Here is a 20,080-nt window from a genome sequence, read left to right as displayed (position 1 = left end):
GATACTACTCCCTCCGCCCCAAAATATAGTTCCCATTTTCATTTTTGGTGTCCCAAAATATAGTTCTCATTTTCATATTTAGTTCCACTTTTTTCGTAATTTGTCTCGAAAAACCATGTCCCATCATTTATTTGCTTCTTGAATTTTGTTTTTTCTTTTGTTTATTCAACCAAAATGTTACAATTAATGCTCTTTCACCAATTATTCTTCACTCTCTCTCGTGAAATCATCTTTTCCCATACAACATTTATTTAAATAAACAAAAAATCTTATATCCTTCATATATTCTACTTGCATAACTTACCGTGAAAAAAGGGAAATATGAACTATATTTTGGGACAGATGGAGTAGTTTTGAAGCTCGTACAATACGTTACTCAGATTGTTGCTTATATTATTTTTTGTAAACTTTTGTTAACACATTTGATTTTATGTTGTTATGAAATGAGATTTTTCAACCCCATTGTATTTACATACTTCCTTTATTTTTTTCTATTACAATAATTACAACTTAGGGTAGTTTCATCTATTGAAACCACTTCACTTTTGGTAAAAGAAAATTTTTATACTCATATTTTTTTGAGGGGTACTTTATACTAATGAAACCATCATTAATTACTCAACTTGCCCATGAAATTGTGTTTAATTTATTAAGGATTTACTTATCCCATACTCTAGTTAATTAAAGAGGTACTTCTATGCTAAACTACGAAACAACCCATTTTTATTTCCTTAAAGTACCATGTCAAACCCCGTTGTTGCAGTGGAAAAAAAACGGAGAAAGTATGTGTCATTATACTCTAATTCTAAATTTCTTATTGCGATATATAAATTTTATAATATTCAATTGAATATTGAAGCCAAGTCTATTGATAAATGATATCCCTATAATGGTTATAACTATCAAGGGTTAAAACAGTTTTAACATGAAAAATGTCTAATAGATACTTTAAGAAAGTAGAGAATCACTAGTACATACAAAAATAAAGATTTGCGTAGGCCTATTTGCGTCGCATTCATGAAAAAGTAACGTAAGTAGTTAGGATCAGTCAATTTGCTTCACACATTAATGCTCATCCGACGCAGATGATTAACACTACTAGAATAAATGCTTATTGCTGCAGTAAAAAAAAGTGGCCTATTGCAGCGGTTTTGGCCGCGCAGCAATTAAGGGGGCAGCAATAGGTAATTATATATTGCTGCAGTTTTAAACCGCAACAATATTTGAATATATTGCTACGGTTTCTTGGAAAAACCGCAGCAATATATGTTTTTTTAATATTAAAATTATAGGTATATTGCTGCGGTTTCTTCCCAAAACCGCAACAATATACGTAGGGCGGGTAAAAAAAAAATTTCATTATTCAAGCATAAATTTTTGGTTGTTATAATACACTTATAATATAAACATTTTTACATTACAATAGCAACAAAAATTAACTAAGCCAACCTGTCATATATTCAATAAAATTAATATTTTACAAACCCTAATTAAAAAATATAAAAAAAAAATAAAAACAGACTAATCAGGAAAAAATTTAAAAAACCGAAAACGAAAAAAAAAAGAAATATACAAAGATCTGAAACTGAAGTACAAAAAAATTCAAAAAAAAAGGAAAATATGGCGGAGACGAACGGTACAAAAAATAACAACAGATGCGAACCACCACCGAAGTACAGAGAATTAAAAAAAAGGGAGATGGAGAGACGCGAATGAGAACATCTGGAACCACTTTGGTGGAGTGATGCGAATGGTGGGGAGATGCGAATGCGAACCACGTTGGTGGAGAGATGCGAGCATCTGGTGCGGACTAACGTTGGTGGAGAGATGCGAGCATCTCGTGCGGACTAACGTTGGTGGAGAGATGTGAAATTGCGAAGCATCGATCGGATAAATCACGGAGAAATCATCGTCGATCTGGTGTGGACTAACGATCGATCGAGAAATCAATGCTGATGGAGAAAGACGAATCGAAGACGGAGAAATCATCGTCGGTCATAATACCGACCTTACACAAGACATGTCGTCGATGTGGAGATGAGAGAGAATGAGGAGAGAGAGAGTGAGGAGAGAGAGGAGAGAGAGCGACACGGCGTTTAAACTGATGAGGAGGGAATGAGAGGGAGAGAGGAGAGAGAGTGAGGAGAGAAGGTTTAAAAGCGGCTGGGAGTTGTTAAAAAGGGCAAAGGAATAAAACCCTAGATGGGTCGCGCATGTTATTTTAAAACAATATATTGCTGCGGTTTTTAGCTGAAAACCGCAGCGATAGAGCTGGTAAAAAAAATCAACTTAAGTTTGAAAATTTTCACGTTGACATATATTGCTGCGGTTTTTTGCTGAAACCGTAGCAATATGTCTATTTTATATTTTCATTTTATTTTTACGTGATATATTGCTGCGTATGGGTAAAATCGCAGCAATACCACCGCAGCAATTAGCAATTATTCTACTAGTGTAAGGTGTTGGTTTTTGGATCTGACAATGTGCGTCGGATTAGCCCTATAGTGCGACGCAGATAAAATGTGTGTCGGACCTTCACCAATGTGTGACGCAAATAATAGTTACAATAAGAGTTAAATTTTTTTAAATTTGCGTCCCACCTTATATGGGATCCGGTGCAAATCATTTCCCATATAAAATAATGCCTTTCATTTTACTTTCTCCCAACCTCCAAGCACGAGAAAGTATCCTTGCATAACAGCTATGGGCAAACAGTTTCCCATAACAGGGGTATATTTGATATTAGAGGGAAAAGTAAGGGTAAAAAAGTAATAGGGGGGAAAACAGAAACTAACTAAAGAAAGAGGGAAGATATAAGGAGATATAAAAAGGAAATTGTGACAGCCAAAACAGAAGGAGAGATAAAAAGGAAATTGTGACAGCCAAAACAGAGGGAAAGAAAAAAGGTGAAATATAGCCGTTTGGAAGATGGAAGAAGATGAAGCTGGAGCTGGAGCAAGTGTTGATGGAAAGATGATCTCCATTGAGCAAGAGGTATTGTGGCTAAAATTTTTGTAATTATGTGTTATTAAGTTTGTTTTACATGATTAAGAATGATGAATGATGAATTGAATTTAGGTTATATTACAATTGTTCTGAAAATTTAGGAAAAAATGTGTAAATTTATACAATGACAAGTAATGGGAGAAAGTATCCGTTTGTTATACATGTAATAGTAGAAGAATTTGCGTTAGTTCTATAAAATAATGAATGTTGTGAAGATGAGATGAATGTTGTGAAGATGAGATGAGAAAAGTAGAAATAATTTTATGAAATAAAGCAATTTGTTGTTTTTGATGTTGTTGTATGAAAAATGAAGGAAGTAGAATGTGGGTATTTGGTTTGAAATTGTGTATCATGAAATGGTGTATTATAATTGAAGGATGTAGAATATGGTTATTTGTTATGACATTGTATGATGAAATGGTGTATTATAATTGAAGCATGTAGAATTTGGTTTGTTGGTATGAAATTGTGTAGCATGAATTGGTGTATTATAATTGTAGGTTAAAGAATCTGGTTATAATTGTATGAGATTGTGTATCATGAATTGGTGTATTATAATTGAAGGATGGGTGGTGTATTATAATTGAAGGATGGGTGGATGTAAGTTTGTCGTATTGTTTGTTTGTGATTAACATGTAGGATGTTGATTTAGTTGAAATAAATGGAGACATGTATGTGGGAGATGTTCTTGTGGAAGGCATAGATGAAGTGCAAGGCAACGAGATTGTTGCTTTAACTCCTACTGGGAAGGTGAGTGGGTGCAAAATAGGGGCAAATGAGGTTGTGCCTGCACCGTTTGTGGGCATGGTATTCCCTAACTTGGAAGCGGTGGATAGTTTTTATAAAAAATATGGGAAGCAGGAAGGATTTGGGGTTGTGCGTTCGGGTGGGGCATATAGAAGAAAAGCAGGTTGTGAAGAAAGGAAGAGGCGTAATACAACATGGACTTGTGAATGTTATGGTAGGCCGGATAGGAGGAAACGGGTAAACGGGGTAGGGTGGTGACAGATTCTGTGATTGATGATGATTTAGCTACGAAGAAGTCAAAGAAATGTGATTGTACTGCCATGATGTATGCTACTTGTAATGAAGAAGGGGAGTGGGAAGTTAAGAAAGTTATGAATGAACATAAAAACCACGAGCCAACGCCGTCAAAGTCTCGATACATTAGTATGTATAGGAAAGAGGAGTTGTATAATCATGTTAGAAGGAAACTTTTTAACGATTATAACTCGGGGTTGAAGATACCACAAATTCACGGATGCCTTGCTAGGGAGAGGAACGGGGTAGAGGATTGGGTAGTAACTGAACGCGATTTGCGCAATGAAGTGAGTAAGGTGAAACGGTTGAAACTTAAAGAAGGTGATGCGAATGCTATGCTAAAGTATTTCAACAAAATGAGTTCTGACAATCAAAATTTTTTTAGTATGCATAGATTGGATGACGATATGACATTAAAATATTCTATGAGTTGATGCTCGAAGTAGAGTAGCATATGAAGAGTTTGGAGATGTGGTTTGTTTTGATGCAACGTATTTGACTAACGAGTATGAGTTGCCATTTGCTAACTTTGTAGGGGTTAACATCATGGCAGAGTATTTTACTAGGTTGTGCATTAATTTCTCACGAGAATACGGAGACTTATGAGTGGGTTTTCTCTACATGGCTAAGTTGCATGGGTGGTAAAAGTCCAATGGGCATTCTTACAGATCAAGATGCGGCAATGCGGAAGGCATTGCTTACATCTATGCCCGAAGCTCGACATCGATGGTGTTTGTGGCACATAACTGAAAAGTTTTGCTCAAAGCTAGGCATGTTTGAGAAATATCAAGATATTAAGGATGATCTTCTTTATGCCATATATGATAGCTTAGATCCTTCTGAATTTGAGGAGAATTGGAACAATGTAATTGCAAAGTATGATCTTGTTGACAATGGTTGGCTTGGAGGTAAGATTTATATATCTTATTTATATATTATGAAAACTATGTCTTATTATTTGAATCTTGAACTGGACTTCATATATGTTATTTAATAATATGAAAACTATGTCTTATTATTTGAATCTTGAACTGGACCTGTTATATGATATTTATATATTATGAATACTATGTTGCAAACTTTCAATCTTGAACTGGACTTCATATATGTTATTTATATATTATGAAAACTATGTTGCAATCTTTCAATCTTGAATTGGACCTCTCATACATGTTATTTATATATTATGAAAACTAGGTTGTTATCTTTGAATTTTGAACTGGACCTCATATATGTAATTTTTATATTATGAAAACTAGGTTGTTATCTTTGAAATCTTGAACTGGACCTCGTATATGTTATTTTTATATTATGAAAACTAGGTTGCAAACTTTCAATCTTGAACTGGACCTCATATATGTTATTTATATATTAAGAAAACTATGTTGCAAACTTTCAATCTTGAACTGGACCTCATATATGTTATGTATATATTATGAAAACTATGTTGCAAACTTTCAATCTTGAACTGGACCTCATATATGTTATTTATATATTATGAAAACTATGTTGCAATCTTTCAATCTTGAACTGGACCTCATATATGTTATTTATATATTATGAAAACTATGTTGTTATCTTTGAATCTTGAACTGGACCTCATATATGTTATATTTATATTATGAAAACTATGTTGCAATCTTTGAATCTTGAACTGGACTTCATATATGTTATTTATATATTATATATTATAGGTTTATATCGGGAAAGAGAAATGTGGGTTCCTGCATACATGAGACACATGTTTTGGGCGGGAATGAAGACTACACAAAGAGTAGAGAGTATAAACAGCTTCTTTGACGGGTATGTGAACAAACACACTCGTTGTATGAGTTTGCGGAGAGTATTGTGAAGCGATGGAGGTTCGCGCAAATGACGAGAAGGAGAACGACGCAAATTCAGCCAGGTATGTGAGGACACTTGAAACTGATTTTTCTGTTGAAGCTATATACCAGAAGATATACACTGACAATAAATTTAAGGAGGTTCAAAGAGAGTGCACTAGGTCCTTATATTTGAATGTGCAGGGAAAGAAATGTAGTTTCAGATAATGTTTTGGAACATTATGTTCAAGATAGGGTGTGGGTAAGATGTAAAACACAAGAAAAGAGATTGTTTCCAAAAAAAAGAGGATGTACAAGGTTACGTTTGACTCTAGTACAAAGGATGTAAGTTGTGCATGCAAGTTATTTGAGTGCAATGGAATCATGTGTCGTCACATGATTATGTATATGAGATTCATGACCAGTTAGAGGTCCAAAAAAATATATTTTGAGGCGGTGGAGAAAAGATGTTCATAGAAAACATACGAGGGTTAAGGTGGCTTATCACGACCCTTCGAAAACAGATGAGGTTCGTAGATATGATTATATTTTTGACAAATTTGTTCCAATTTGTGAGAAGGCTTCAAAGTATGAGGAGAATATTGCTGTTGTAGTAGAAATGTTTGACCTCATGAACTTGCGGGTTGAGGAGACAAGTGCCATGGTAATGAGGCGGATGCTTGAAGGGGATATAGATATGACTCCCAATTCTGTGGTTAAGCAGAAGAATAACGAGTTTGGTCTCCATCTGTGGGTCAAAATGGGAAGAAGAAGAAGGGGAAAGTTGCTGTGGATGCACCATTGCATAATGTGAAAGATCCACCTTGCAAGAAGGTTGCACATCGAACTCGAGGTATGCGGTATGTATCTGTTGCAGAAGAAGCGAAGAGAAAGATAGCTTCGAAATCTAAGGCAAGCAAGTCGAGGGCGGCCAAGAGACCTAGGAGGAAGAAGGTAATTATCGGCATTGGTTAGACATGTTTTATTAAATTATGATGTAGTTGTTTGGGTATGGTTGTAATGCGATAAATGTTAGGTTTTAATTCGATAAATTGCATAATTTGTCCAGGTTGATTTGAATGTCGCAGTTGCTACACCGAGGTGTAAGGTAAAGAAATTGGTAGTGGTAGTGGGTGGAAGTTTAATTGTACAAATTAAGTTGTATTAACTAAAATTATTTGTGGGTGGTAGGAGCTGAACTTGAATGGTGTAGGCGAAGGAGAATGTTCAGGAATGACGGCTACACCAAGTGCGGGGCCACAGGTATATAATGTAACTTTTTCATTTTTAACTTATAGAGAAGAATATAGAGAAGAATGTAACTTTAAACTTTAGAATTTTTCATATATATTTGTAGGAGATAAATATGGAGGATCCAGATTTTCCTATCTCCGTTGGAGGTATTGAGTTGGTTGATGGAGATGGTTCTATAGGATATTTTACACGATTGTTAGGTAGTCGCGATGGTGAAACAAGTAGATCGTACGTTGGTTCGAATGATATGCTTGAGTTGAGCATTGGAAGAATGTGAAGAAATGTGGTTTGAAGTTATGTAAAATTTATGGATGACAAAAAGCTGTAATGTGGTCACTAAAATGTGGTTATATTTATAATCTTAATTTTTGGCATCAAATAGAATTATGTTTTGTTATATAGCTTGCTTAGAAGTGACAACATTGAATATTATGTGATACTTTCATTCACTATTTTGGGAGGATGTTACGAAAATCTAGTTCATGAGTGTAATTTATGTGACTATTTAGAGTGTAATTTTGTAATTTTGAAATTATGAAAATTTAGGAAATTATGTTTAACATAAACATTAAAAGAGTTGGGGAGAAATTGAGAAATAAACCAAATGAAATGGAATTATGGCCGTTTTGTAATGTGTGGGCCAGATTGTGTTTTGAGAAAATTGGGCTACTTAATTGCAAATGGGCTAGCAGCCACGTGTGGTTTCATATTTGTAGTGGCAAACAAATTAGAATATATGCATTGAAGTTAATTGGCACAAATATTGCAAATGGGCTAGGCCACGTGTGGTTTTATTCCTTAAGTGGCAATCAAATTAGAGACAAAGCATTGAAGTTTGATAGATGGTGGTGTGTTGAAGTCATTAATTACTACTAGTGAAAGTCTTTATAAGGTTGTTGCACGTAAGTTTATGAAACAAGCTTCTACTATTCTCTAAGTGAAAAAATGAGTGAGAAGGGTAATATTAATATGAGTGAGATGGGTAATATTGAAGAAGAAAAAGTGGTAAAACTAATAGTGAAATCAGGAGATCTTGCTGATTTTAGTGTGTCGTATGTGTTGGGTGTACATACTCCACTTGCGAAGTTATATTCATTTTACGCTACGCACGTAGGGGTGGACCCCGATGACATCTACCTCATGTGTAGGGGTCAGTTCTTAAGACCGGACACAAATTCGTTTGTTTACGGGTTTGATGACACTGAGCTCGTGCTAGCTTATTCAAAGGTAACTATGTGAAAGAAGTTATATTATGTAGTATGTTTGAATAAGAAATTTTCTTTTTATTATGTGAAAGAATTAATAATATGTTAGTAAGTAGTAGGCATGTTGTAACTACGCATTTTGTTAGTTGACATATTATTAGTTAAAAAAAAATTTGAATTAGAAATGTAAAAAACTTAAACAGTTATATTAAAAATTAATTATTTGAATTATACATTATGTTGAAAATTAATGTTTGTGTTTTATTTGTTTCCATGTTACTTTGAAAATTGGACTAAAATCTAACGTTTACTTCAGTCAGGAAAAAGTGTTGCCGCTGATGTGGATATTGATCGCGACTATTACTTCGTTACAATGCGTGATCTACAAACGAAGCCCACAGTAAGGATATTCCGGATGAAATGCACTACTAAACTACAAAGACTTGCTATGTTGTGGGCTTCTATGGAGGGAATAGAGCCCAGTATTGTTTCTTTGTACCATGAACAGGCACGTGTTGACCTTGAAGGTACCTTTGATAGTCAAGGTGTTCTTGATGGGGACGTCATCTACGTAGTTATTAATTATTTGGGAGGTTAAGATTGTAAATCTAAGTACTCTTATTATGATGTATTAATCTATGTGTTTTCTTAATGTATTAGTAGATGAAAAGTAATGTATTAGTATATGAAGTATTAAGTAATATTAGTATATGAAGTCGTAAGTAATATTAGTATATGAAGTCGTAAGTAATATTAGTATATGAAGTCTAATGTAATATTAGTATATGAAGTCTAATGTAATATTAGTATATGAAGTCTAATGTATTAGTATATGTAACTGATAAGTTTTGTGTAGGAACGTGAAATGAGTTATTATGTAACTCAAAAGTAATGTATTATCGGTTATGTTCGAAAAAATTCGAAACAATAAATGAATCATATACGTTGTATTGATCATATTAGTACTTGTCTACATAATCATATCAGTTGTGTACAAAATCATATGAGTATGGGTAATGAATCATATCAGTTTGGGATGGGGTGAAATAGAAAAAAATTAAATATCAGTTACAAAACGCAGCTTAATATGATATTACAAAACCGATATGATATCTAATTCTAGTGGTCTGATATAAAAGGCCCATGATATGATATATAAGTGAAAAGATATGATAATTTATAAAACTGTGTACTCTTGTTATATAACTAAGGATATAGTAAAAGAGTGTCACGCACGCTTTTGAAAGTTTGTATAATATGTGTAAGGAAATACTATAAAAGATATGATAAACCTTTATTATATAACATTAATTATTGGACATTTGTATAATCATATCATATCGTATTTGCAATTTAATAACTACATTACTATGTTATATTCTAATACTCCCTCCGTTTCAAAATATAAGTCGTTTAAGGTTTTTGCACACAGATTAATAATTTAGTTAATTTTAGGTAGTTTTGCATGGGTAATAAGAGTTGACATTAAATATTGTATTGATAATGTAAAATTACCTATAAGCTTATCTTGATAATATAAAATTGCAACAAATAATTTAGTTATCTTGATGCCTTATAATTTGGAGTATATATTATCATATCTGAAACCTATGTTGTCTGATTACACTTATTTAATATCATATCGTGCAAGAAGTTTATCATATCTAAAATAAGGTGGAATAAGGTCCAATAAATTCAATTACTTTCTTAGATATATAACCATAGTATACAATCTCTAGTATTATTATATCTATTATTATAGTATTATAGTGAGTGATGTGAGTACTATAATAAATGGTAATAAGTGTCATATACACATATAATAGTATAATACTATACTATATTGTAATAAACATAAGTGTAATATATAACGTCCACGATATCGTAATAGACAATACCATTATACTACACATATACTAGTTTAATTATACATAGACAATACCATTATAATAAACATAAATATCATAGTTATATTCTATTATATGTTATCATATCTGAAACCTATGTTGTCTGATTACACTTATTTCATATCATATCGTGCAAGAAGTTTATCATATCTAAAATAAGGTGGAATAAGGTCCAATAAATTCAATTACTTTCTTAGATATATAACCATAGTATACAATCTCTAGTATTATTATATCTATTATTATAGTATTATAGTGAGTGATGTGAGTACTATAATAACTATAATAATATGTTGAACTTTAAAAAGTAAGGTAGAATAACATGGTATATAATAAATATTAATAATAATAACAATTGAAGACTAGTGGAAGATGTAAATGTTAATAATAACAATTGAAGACTATTACATAATAAATGGTAATAAGTTTCATATACACATATAATAGTATAATACTATACTATATCGTAATAAACATAAGTGTAATATATAACGTCCACGATATCATAATAGACAATACCAATATACTACACATATAATAGTTTTATTATACATAGACAATACCATTGTAATAAACATATATATCATAATACTCTGATTTAAACCATTATACTATACATATAATACTATGATTAATACATAAAATACTATGATTAAGCATAGATAATACCATTACACTATACATATAATACTATACATAATAGTAGTGTTATGTATAGACAATACATTGAAAATAGTATAATACTAATACTATGAATATACTATAATATGATATAGAATTGTGAGTATTACACATATATAAACCTCCACGATATGATATAATATAGAAGTAGACGAATATCATCTAGTGAATTTTATATTATAGTAGACGAACATGATATAAGTAAGTAAATATAATATTAGTTAAAATAGTAGACAAATATAAGTTGAGTATTAGTAGACGAATATAAGTTGAGTATTAGTAGACGAATATAAGTTGGTCAACGTATTATTTTTTTGTAAATATAATTTCTTCCCACTACTATTCAAAACCGAGTCCAAGTTCATTAATAAGTGAGTTAATGAATATAATTTCTTCCCACCAAGCACTGTCTTGCATTCTTCTAAGGTAGCAACCAATGTCCCACATTTTACCATTACGACTTCTTCCCTGAAACCATCAAACCATCAAATACACATCAATGTTACTATAAATACCTGTGTACTACTTGATAAAATAGATAAACTTACGCATTGGCGTCCGGTTTTTCAGCATAAATAAACTTCATTAGCTTTGACTTGAAGTTTGGATACTCTCTAGGTATAAGTTGAACATTAAATTCCTTATCACGTATCCTTGCACTGGCTCTTGTAACCCGCTTCCTCCTACTCTTCTTCACTTTCGATGATCCTATTGTTCGCGACAAGCTTCCTAAGCTTCCTGATATGGTTTCCAAGTTTCCCGCCGCAGAGCTTTCAGGACCTAAATTGTCTCCAACAACAGGGGGATCGAATGCAAATCCCCACTCATACCTCGATGTACTAGGTCCACCATCACAATCACCATCATCACTCAACATTTTTATCCGTTGACTCACCAACTTTATCACCCTACTTATAGACGAACTTGCTGCTGCACTTCCTACACCACTGCCACCACTGCCTTCCCTTACTCCTCCGATACCACCACTGCCATGTTGCCTTCCTCCACTGCCTTCACTTCCTCCACTGCCTTCACTTCCTTCACTTCCTCCTCCCAGACCACCACTTACTCCCACACCACCAACACTGCCTTCCTCCCCTCCCAGACCACCATTTTCTCCCACACCACCACTGCCACCCCACCACCACTGCCTCCCACACCTCCCACACCACCGCTGCCACCCACACCACCACTGCCTCCCACACCTCTCATGCCACCACTGCCACCCACACCACCACTGCCTCCCACACCACCCATACCACCACTGCCTCCCACACCACCACTGCCTTCCACACCTCCCACGCCACCACTGCCTTCCACACCTCCCACGCCACCACTGCCTCCCACATCTCCCATACCACTGCCTCCCACACCTCCCATACCACTTTCACTTCCTCCACCACATTCATCTTCACCTTCAACACCTTCACATACAACATGATATAGCATTTCATAAACACGCATAATAAACACGCATAACATATATGAGGTCCAGTTCAAGATTGAAAGTTTAGTTTTCATAATATATAAATAACATATATGAGGTCCAGTTCAAGATTGAAAGTTTGCAACATAGTTTTCATAATATATACATAACATATATGAGGTCCAGTTCAAGATTGAAAGTTTGCAACATAGTTTTCTTAATATATAAATAACATATATGAGGTCCAGTTCAAGATTGAAAGATTGCAACATAGTTTTCATAATATATAAATAACATATATGAAGTCCAGTTCAAGATTGAAAGTTTGCAACATAGTATTCATAATATATAAATAACATATATGAAGTCCAGTTCAAGATTGAAAGTTTGCAACATAGTATTCATAATATATAAATAACATATATGAAGTCCAGTTCAAGATTGAAAGATTGCAACATAGTTTTCATAATATAAGAATAACATATATGAGGTCCAGTTCAAGATTGAAAGATAACAACCTACTTTTCATAATATATAAATAACATATATGAGGGTCCAGTTAAAGATTCAAACATAACAACATAGTTTTCATAATATATAAATAACATATATGAGGTCCAGTTCAAGATTCAAACATAACAACATAGTTTTCATAATATATAAATAACATATATCAGGTCCAGTTCAAGATTCAAAGTTTGCAACATAGTATTCATAATATATAAATAACATATATGAAGTCCAGTTCAAGATTCAAATAAAAAGACATAGTTATTCATAGATTCAAATAACCTAGTTTTCATAATATATAAATAACATATATGAAGTCCAGTTCAAGATTAAAATAATAAATTATGTTATTGCTATTCATAAAACCTCGACATTCTTCAACACGTTTCTTCTGCATTTTGCGCTGATAAGGGTTAAGCTTGTCCCTTGGCCCCCTTCGGCGATTACGACTTGGGCCGTGATCAGAATCCGAATCCAAATTATCATCAAATGCATTACGATTACGGTGCAATGGATTAATTTCCAATCCCATTCCACTCAACACAAGAGCAGCAATCTGGTCATCATTATTGCAAACTTTTGTAATGTACAAAATTTAAAAGTTTAAAATGCTCAACAGTAACAATAAGTTACTACCTCATAAGACATGCATTGAGGTCCCATCGTGTCTCTCGCAACTAACGGATGTTTCTCACCGTACGCCAAGTCAATGCACTAATGACAAGATATAAGTTAGGATATTTTACCTAATATGTAACATACAACAAACCATAATTCATACCCCAATATTCCCATAATCTCCCTTCCCACTTTGTCGATCAGCTTCTTTCGCTTCAGTCACATCTTTCGCAGACCACGCTTTTAACCTCGGAAATAATCCCCAACGCACAGGAGGACGATGCAATCGATCAAGGTACATCATCTATATCAATTTTGCAAGACAATAAAATATTCTATCATCTCATCTACAAACATACATATCCAAATATAATAAATACACAATTATAATATATCACTAACCGCAAGAAAATACGTGCAACCTCCACAACCTTTCGCATACCCTTCCCTGTAAAACTTTTCCGCAAAGTGACGCGCATGTACTAATAACTTATCCAATACAAGCGACGCCCAATCATATTTGTGAGCATCCACGGCCAATGTTGATGCAACCACTAAGTCACTCTCTAACCTTCTACATGTTGTTGGGCACAAAAAATCACACAAAGCAAGCATCAAGAATGCAGTCTTGAATTCAACTTCATCCGAATTACTTATCCCCTCAACCTTCTCAATTACCTTTACCATAGGAATACCAACTGACGAACCATACTTCTGCTGTATTTCTAGTACTGCCCTCTTAACATTTTCATTTCGTGCTACAAGTGGAACTCTTTTCGGTCCATGAGGTATACCTAATACCCAATGCACCTGTCGCTTATCCATAGGGTACTCTATCCCCCCGGGAACATTATCACATTCCTACAAGTGTCTACCAATGTCATCAACCAATAGCAAAAATTCCGTGGTAATCTCTTCCCCCTCAAATAAAGTAATCCCTCAAAACCCATGTCTCTAACCCATTGCCTTTTCATCTCACAAAAACCACCAATAATTTTACCTAAGGTCTCAACCCTACAGTTTACATTTGCTTGCGCCCCTTTACACTTAGCTAGTTGTGTTTTCAGCACTTCACCACGCGACTTCACTTCACCGCCTACAGATTTTTCTATACCCTGCAAACCCAATTATATATCACTTTATATCACTTTTGCATCATATTAACAATCTATGTTATACCAACAAAACATCGTAAATATTTTAACTCACTCTGAATATCTCTGCACTCAATACAAGTTTTTTATCTACCACTTTTTTACGCTTTCCACCCTGCATACATACATGTTTTCAATATCATTACAACAACCTTCATGATTTCTTCATTCATATTTTTTTATTACCTGCTTCCTAACTCCATCGTCCCTTAAGCTCTTACGCTTCTTCTTCGATTTATATTTCCTACCACCTTCCTGCTGCTGTCAAATTTTCAGAGTTATGTCTCAAAATTTCACCAAAATCAACAAATCACCATTTATCAATTACATTACCTCCAAACATTCAGCTTCTGCAACATACTCCCTATCACTCGACCTTCCACCACTCTTCCTCATTATCCCTACATTACAATTATACAATTATATCCTAAACATGATAACATTAAACATTAAATTATATCCTAAACCCTAAATTTCCTACAATTAACAACATTCACAACACAAACAATTGCAACCCAAAAACAGATCAAATAATTGCAACACAAACCATTCAAGTAGCAAGTGCTGTCAAAAACCATTCAAGTATTCAAGTATTTAAAGAAAAAAAATAACAGATCAGAACATGATCGATCAAAGGGCTGTCAAAAACACAAACGAACGTTTCTCATGAATTTCGATTAATTTTCGAATACAACACCTACACACACATCTACATTTTTCGTACAAATAACAAAATAATTAAACAAATTTAAGCTGAAAAACAAACAAAAACATCACAGAAATTTCAACCATATCAACAATTTACCCTAAAATATTCAAATTACATATATATAAACCTTCAACGAAAACATAAATTACCTCAATTGCAACTTTTCTTCTTCAACCCTTCAATCAATGACAATTTCCAAATTTCACAATTGGACAACCTTCCTCCACGTTTTTTACAGCACTTTCTACACCATCGCTTTGTTGATGATAGAAGATTTCAACACTTCACTTCTTATTTCATGATTTCGCATGAAAATTTTGGTTTTTTTTGGTTTTTTTGGTTTCGCACTCTCAAACTCTTTTCCTCTCTGTTTTCCGTTTCTTTTTTTTGAAACCCAAAAAGAAATAAATTCAGGTGGTTCTTTTTGGGGGGTACTGTAGCATGGGAAATTACTAAATTGCCCCTGTTATGGGCAACTGCTGCCCAATAGCTGTTATGGGTATATCAGCTCTCCTCCAAGCACACTCTCTCTCCTCTCATCCTGTGCGCGCGGTCAGGGTTTTCTCTCAACGCCTCCAAGCACACTCTCTCTTCTATCATATTGTGCGCCGCTAGGGTTTTCTCCCAACCTCCAAGCACACTCTTTCTGTTTCGTTTTCTCTCTCCTCTAGATCTTCAAATTAACCGGCGACCTCGTGCTTTTCAACTTGACTTCGCGCGACTCAGGCGGACTTCACGCTTCTCAGGCGACTTCATATCTTCACTTTTTCGCTCCTCTTCATCAACGACAATGGCGGTCGTGCGTCAGTAAAGAAGCAGAAAATTAAAGACCCTTCTTCATCGGTTTCGCTTCTTCCTGGTATTCTGGATCTTTTATTTATTTAGGTTTTATGATTTGAAGGAAATTGAAGTTAGGTGCTTTTTGTGTCGACTTCGCACATGTATCTCTCCTCTAGATCTTCCTGGTTTCGCTTCTTCCATAATCGGTTTCGCTTTTTTGTGTTGATTCTTATTCCATGTTCATTGCGTTTTTTAATTTTGCGCTGTAAATTCTCCTTTTTGTTGTTGTTTTCAATTTCAAGAGTATTTAGGAATTTTGTTTTTTTTTTTTTTTTTTTTTTTTTTTTTTTTGGCAACAAGAGCAAACAGGCATATTAAAGTAATTTACCTAACCTAGCCGCTACTCTAACTTATGAGCTACAACAAGATCTTCTCTTCGAACCCACTTAATTCCCCATTTAGGAACTCGTTGTGACAGAGCCCTGAAATCATGCATAATTGTGGCAATCTCTACTGGTTGCTGTAAACTATTCACTGCACGCACAACTTCCGCTGAATCTGAATGAAGTTGAATATTTCGGACTCCTTTTGAGAAAGCTTCGTAAAGACCCCGATACACTGCTAGGGCTTCAGTTTGTAGAGAAGAAGAAGCTGAAACTATGGCATTCCCCTCCAATATCTTTTCCCCGTTCATATAAGCCGTCCACCCTATTCCTGCTTTTGGAAAATGTAGCTTATGTCTCTTCCAAGATCCATCCACCAGAACTAAGCATACTGCTGGTTGATCGGTATAAAGAAGAGGTGGGACCCTCTGTTGAGCATCATATTCAACTAAACCCCTCTTAAGCTGCTGTCTTGTTATTTTGTTGCTTTCATCAACTTCTTCGAGAAGAATTCTCTTCTTATTAAGTATATCTACCGGATGTTCAGCTAGATTATTAAACACAATATTGTTTCGATAAAGCCATATTGACCAGAGAGTAGTAACAAACTCTCTTACCCGTTCAGATTTTAACCCATCTTCCCTCCAAAAGAGCAATAAGAAATTTCGGATCCAATCTTTAATCGGAATGTATACACTTGACCTAGTGTTAATGCCCAGAACCGAGGCAGACCATATTCGAGAAGAAATATCACAATCTCTGAATAGGTGTCTTTCGTCCTCTGGAGATTGATGGCATATGCTGCAGTTAACACTGATGGCAATATTACGCTTTTCTAAGTTGCACTTGACGGCTAGGGCTCTCTGGAGAAGCCTCCAGATAAAAACTTTCCATTTGGGTCTAAGGTCAGAAGCCCAGAGTTTACTCCAGAACCTCCTTTTAGTATAATTGGATTCAAGACTTCCTCGCAGCCCTAGAAGGAATACATAAGCATCCTTTACCCGGAAACCCCCATGCCTAGATCCACTCCATGCAAAGTAATCTTGAATATTCTCCTTAGGAATGTAGGTTGTTAGGATCCTAATGGCCGATTCTGGTACAAACATCTTCCAGATGAGTTCCGAATTCCACCTCCTTTGATTAGCTACCACCAAATCCTTAACGGTGCGAATCCCTCTCTCTTGCAGTTGAATTCCTGGTTTAAGTTTGATGGGATCTCCCGTAACCCAATTATCTTCTAATATTATGGTGTCCGAGCCATCACCTATTATTTTAGTGAATCCTCCCGCACAATCTTGAACAGCCCGGCAGAGTCCCCTAAAGCCCCAAGAAACTCTCCCTAATTTGGACTTGTTGAGAGTCAAGTTGACTGGTGATGCCTTATATTTTGCTATATATAATTGAGATATTAGAGAGTGACCGGAGTTATGAATTCTGATTGCTTGCTTTGCAAGTAACGCTTTGTTAAAGAGATGTAATTTCTTATACCGAGCCCTCCACTACTCTTAGGTAGCTCCAGCGTTGACTTTCCTTTCCAGAAGATCGGTTTTTTATCACTTGTACCAGCCCACAGAAATCTTGCAAAGATGGAGTTCAACCGGTCTGCTGTAGATCTTTGGAATGAGGAAAATGCTGAGAATATTGAGGCTGAGCATAGAGAGGATGCTATTAATCAGGATGATTCGCCCAGCAAGCGAGAGGGAGATACTATGCCAACTTGAGAGCTTTTTTTCAACTTTTTCGACCAACGGATGAAACATTCTGGAATTCCTGCCATTCACTTCGATATTCGCACCCAAATATTTCCCAAGAGAACTTGCAACTGGGGTGTTTACTAAATTTCGCATCTGTTGACGAAAATGATGAGGTGTATTCGGACTGAACATGATAAGGGACTTATGGTAGTTGATGACTTCCCCTGATAATCGACTGAATTTTGATAAGATACTCTTCACTCCATCACAAGATTTTGAATTTGCTTTGAAGAAAATTAGAGAGTCATCTGCAAAAAAAAAAGGTGTGACACTGAGGGACCCATTCTGGATATTTTAAGTCCCTCAAAGGATTTGGCAGTCATTCCGTTAGTTAACATTCTAGACAGTACATCCATAACGAGAATAAAAAGATAGGAGGATAATGGGTCTCCCTGTCTTAGGCCGCAAGTAGGTGTGAAACGAGAAGTAGGCTCTCCGTTGACAATGATTGAGTAAGATACAGTAGTGACGCATTGCATAATCCAATGACGACATTTATTTGGAATTCTCATTTGCGACAACAGCCAATCTAAGAAGTCCCAATCCACTTTATCATAGGCCTTAAACATGTCAATCTTCAACGCCGCCAGGTGCTGTTTGCCTTTTGTTTTCTGTTTGATAGTATTGACCAACTCATGAGCGATTAAACAATTATCAACCATTTGTCTCCCGGGAACGAAGGCATTTTGGAATGGTGAAATCAACTCCTTCAATATTGGTTTAAGACGGTTGGAAATGACCTTGGATATGATTTTGTAAATGACATTACATAGGCTTATGGGACGAAATTGACTAGCTTCTTCCGGTCTGTCTGTCTTTGGGATAAGACAGATATTAGTGTAGTTCCATTCCCTGAGCATGTACCCTGAAGAGAAGAAATGAGAGACCGCCTTCCAAATATCATTACCCACCGTTGACCAGTATTGCTGATAAAACTGAGCTGGAATACCGTCTGGCCCCGGTGCTTTAAGACTACCCATCTGAAATACTACTAGCTTCACTTCCTCAAACGTGAGTGGTTTTGTCAAAGAATTTTGTTGATCGTCTGATAGTTGTGGAATCAAACTCCTTATAGTAGAAAGCTCCTCCCAATAACCACTGTCATGATGCCGACCTTGATAAATTTGAGCAAAGTATTCCAACATCTCCCTTTGGATTGCCGTTTGATCTGATATCCAGTTTCCCGCAGCTGACTTAATCATAAGAATTTGATTGCGCTTTCTTCTACTTTTTGCTTTTCGGAAGAACCATTTGGAGTTTGTATCTTCCCATGCTCGATGCTTACTCTTGACCCTTTGATTCCAAAATATTGTGTATGAATGATATGTGAATCATTTGAAGTTATTGTTTAATGTGATTGACGTGTATTCAAATATGTGTATATATATATATGCTAAACCATATGCTTAGGTAATTATATGAAAGAGTGCGCATAAGAAGCGTGTTTGTGGGTCTATAACCCCTATTATTGTATTAATTAGGTGAATTATTTTGCCAACGTGGAAAGTGGAAACTACTTTATGAGAAATTCGTAAATTATTGGTTCTTTATTCAAAGGAAGTAAGATAAATTAAGGGGTGAAGAGTCTAATAGTTTTGGTTGTAATGGAGTTGTGACTGTTATTATATTATAGTTATTGGCGTTTATATCTCGAATGTTTTATTAATATTACATTGTCGCTCTTTGGATTTCATGTAAAAAGAATTTCTTTTAGTGAAGTTACTGAAAGTTTCGCTTATCATCGTAGGAATTTGAAATGGTTTTTGAGATGATTTGAAATAAAAATGATCTACCTTGAGAGTAAAGCGTGAAACGTCTCGAGATTAGTT

The 20,080-nt window shown here is 35.0% G+C and overlaps 7 protein-coding genes across 7 annotated transcripts; 4 read left to right on the top strand and 3 right to left on the bottom strand.

Moving 5' to 3' along the window:
• Window positions 1-2,676: 2,676 nt before the first annotated feature.
• On the top strand, window positions 2,677-4,468 carry LOC130590318 (uncharacterized). Its single transcript, XM_057392434.1, has 2 exons — window positions 2,677-2,994; window positions 3,646-4,468. The coding sequence occupies exons 1-2, from the start codon at window positions 2,929-2,931 to the stop codon at window positions 4,009-4,011; spliced, it is 432 nt and encodes a 143-aa protein (XP_057248417.1). The 5' UTR covers window positions 2,677-2,928; the 3' UTR covers window positions 4,012-4,468.
• Window positions 4,469-4,601: 133 nt separating this feature from the next.
• Window positions 4,602-5,899, top strand: LOC130590340 (protein FAR1-RELATED SEQUENCE 5-like). Its single transcript, XM_057392527.1, has 2 exons — window positions 4,602-4,955; window positions 5,742-5,899. Exons 1-2 carry the CDS (start codon window positions 4,682-4,684, stop codon window positions 5,897-5,899), a joined length of 432 nt encoding a protein of 143 aa, XP_057248510.1. The 5' UTR covers window positions 4,602-4,681.
• A 411-nt stretch (window positions 5,900-6,310) lies between these two features.
• On the top strand, window positions 6,311-7,640 carry LOC125494625 (uncharacterized). The gene is made up of 4 exons (XM_057393063.1): window positions 6,311-6,824; window positions 6,940-6,978; window positions 7,062-7,133; window positions 7,228-7,640. The coding sequence occupies exons 1-4, from the start codon at window positions 6,726-6,728 to the stop codon at window positions 7,399-7,401; spliced, it is 384 nt and encodes a 127-aa protein (XP_057249046.1). The 5' UTR covers window positions 6,311-6,725; the 3' UTR covers window positions 7,402-7,640.
• A 407-nt stretch (window positions 7,641-8,047) lies between these two features.
• Window positions 8,048-9,180, top strand: LOC125494626 (uncharacterized). Its single transcript, XM_048638165.2, has 2 exons — window positions 8,048-8,351; window positions 8,646-9,180. Exons 1-2 carry the CDS (start codon window positions 8,070-8,072, stop codon window positions 8,925-8,927), a joined length of 564 nt encoding a protein of 187 aa, XP_048494122.1. The 5' UTR covers window positions 8,048-8,069; the 3' UTR covers window positions 8,928-9,180.
• Window positions 9,181-11,168: 1,988 nt separating this feature from the next.
• On the bottom strand, window positions 11,169-11,887 carry LOC130590339 (uncharacterized). Its single transcript, XM_057392521.1, has 2 exons — window positions 11,466-11,887; window positions 11,169-11,385 (listed from the first exon to the last, which is right to left on the bottom strand). Exons 1-2 carry the CDS (start codon window positions 11,792-11,794, stop codon window positions 11,169-11,171), a joined length of 546 nt encoding a protein of 181 aa, XP_057248504.1. The 5' UTR covers window positions 11,795-11,887.
• A 95-nt stretch (window positions 11,888-11,982) lies between these two features.
• LOC104885655 (FAM10 family protein At4g22670) lies at window positions 11,983-15,026 on the bottom strand. The gene is made up of 8 exons (XM_048639925.2): window positions 14,959-15,026; window positions 14,812-14,880; window positions 14,681-14,740; window positions 13,874-14,586; window positions 13,635-13,775; window positions 13,490-13,567; window positions 13,220-13,409; window positions 11,983-12,341 (listed from the first exon to the last, which is right to left on the bottom strand). The coding sequence occupies exons 4-8, from the start codon at window positions 14,294-14,296 to the stop codon at window positions 11,983-11,985; spliced, it is 1,191 nt and encodes a 396-aa protein (XP_048495882.2). The 5' UTR covers window positions 14,297-14,586; window positions 14,681-14,740; window positions 14,812-14,880; window positions 14,959-15,026.
• Window positions 15,027-16,514: 1,488 nt separating this feature from the next.
• Window positions 16,515-17,603, bottom strand: LOC130590337 (uncharacterized). Its single transcript, XM_057392519.1, has one exon. It carries the CDS (start codon window positions 17,601-17,603, stop codon window positions 16,515-16,517), a length of 1,089 nt encoding a protein of 362 aa, XP_057248502.1.
• Between the last annotated feature and the right edge of the window lie 2,477 nt (window positions 17,604-20,080).

Source organism: Beta vulgaris, chromosome 2 (assembly GCF_026745355.1).
Source record: "Beta vulgaris subsp. vulgaris cultivar EL10 chromosome 2, EL10.2, whole genome shotgun sequence".
Lineage (NCBI taxonomy): Eukaryota > Viridiplantae > Streptophyta > Magnoliopsida > Caryophyllales > Amaranthaceae > Beta > Beta vulgaris.
This window is presented reverse-complemented; position numbering and strand designations above follow the sequence as displayed.

Coding starts and splice junctions, on each gene's coding strand:
- LOC130590318 (XM_057392434.1), top strand. CDS start 2,929: ATGGAAGAAGATGAAGCTGGAGCTGGAGCAAGTGTTGATGGAAAGATG. Junction 2,995..3,645: donor TGATCTCCATTGAGCAAGAG/GTATTGTGGCTA, acceptor ATTAACATGTAG/GATGTTGATTTAGTTGAAAT.
- LOC130590340 (XM_057392527.1), top strand. CDS start 4,682: ATGGGTGGTAAAAGTCCAATGGGCATTCTTACAGATCAAGATGCGGCA. Junction 4,956..5,741: donor TGACAATGGTTGGCTTGGAG/GTAAGATTTATA, acceptor TATATATTATAG/GTTTATATCGGGAAAGAGAA.
- LOC125494625 (XM_057393063.1), top strand. CDS start 6,726: ATGCGGTATGTATCTGTTGCAGAAGAAGCGAAGAGAAAGATAGCTTCG. Junction 6,825..6,939: donor AGAGACCTAGGAGGAAGAAG/GTAATTATCGGC, acceptor TAATTTGTCCAG/GTTGATTTGAATGTCGCAGT. Junction 6,979..7,061: donor TTGCTACACCGAGGTGTAAG/GTAAAGAAATTG, acceptor TGTGGGTGGTAG/GAGCTGAACTTGAATGGTGT.
- LOC125494626 (XM_048638165.2), top strand. CDS start 8,070: ATGAGTGAGAAGGGTAATATTAATATGAGTGAGATGGGTAATATTGAA. Junction 8,352..8,645: donor TCGTGCTAGCTTATTCAAAG/GTAACTATGTGA, acceptor CGTTTACTTCAG/TCAGGAAAAAGTGTTGCCGC.
- LOC130590339 (XM_057392521.1), bottom strand. CDS start 11,794: ATGTTGAGTGATGATGGTGATTGTGATGGTGGACCTAGTACATCGAGG. Junction 11,386..11,465: donor GAAAAACCGGACGCCAATGC/GTAAGTTTATCT, acceptor TGATGGTTTCAG/GGAAGAAGTCGTAATGGTAA.
- LOC104885655 (XM_048639925.2), bottom strand. CDS start 14,296: ATGGATAAGCGACAGGTGCATTGGGTATTAGGTATACCTCATGGACCG. Junction 13,410..13,489: donor CTCAATGCATGTCTTATGAG/GTAGTAACTTAT, acceptor AATGATGACCAG/ATTGCTGCTCTTGTGTTGAG. Junction 12,342..13,219: donor ACGTGTTGAAGAATGTCGAG/GTTTTATGAATA, acceptor TTGTATGTGAAG/GTGTTGAAGGTGAAGATGAA.
- LOC130590337 (XM_057392519.1), bottom strand. CDS start 17,603: ATGTTTGTACCAGAATCGGCCATTAGGATCCTAACAACCTACATTCCT.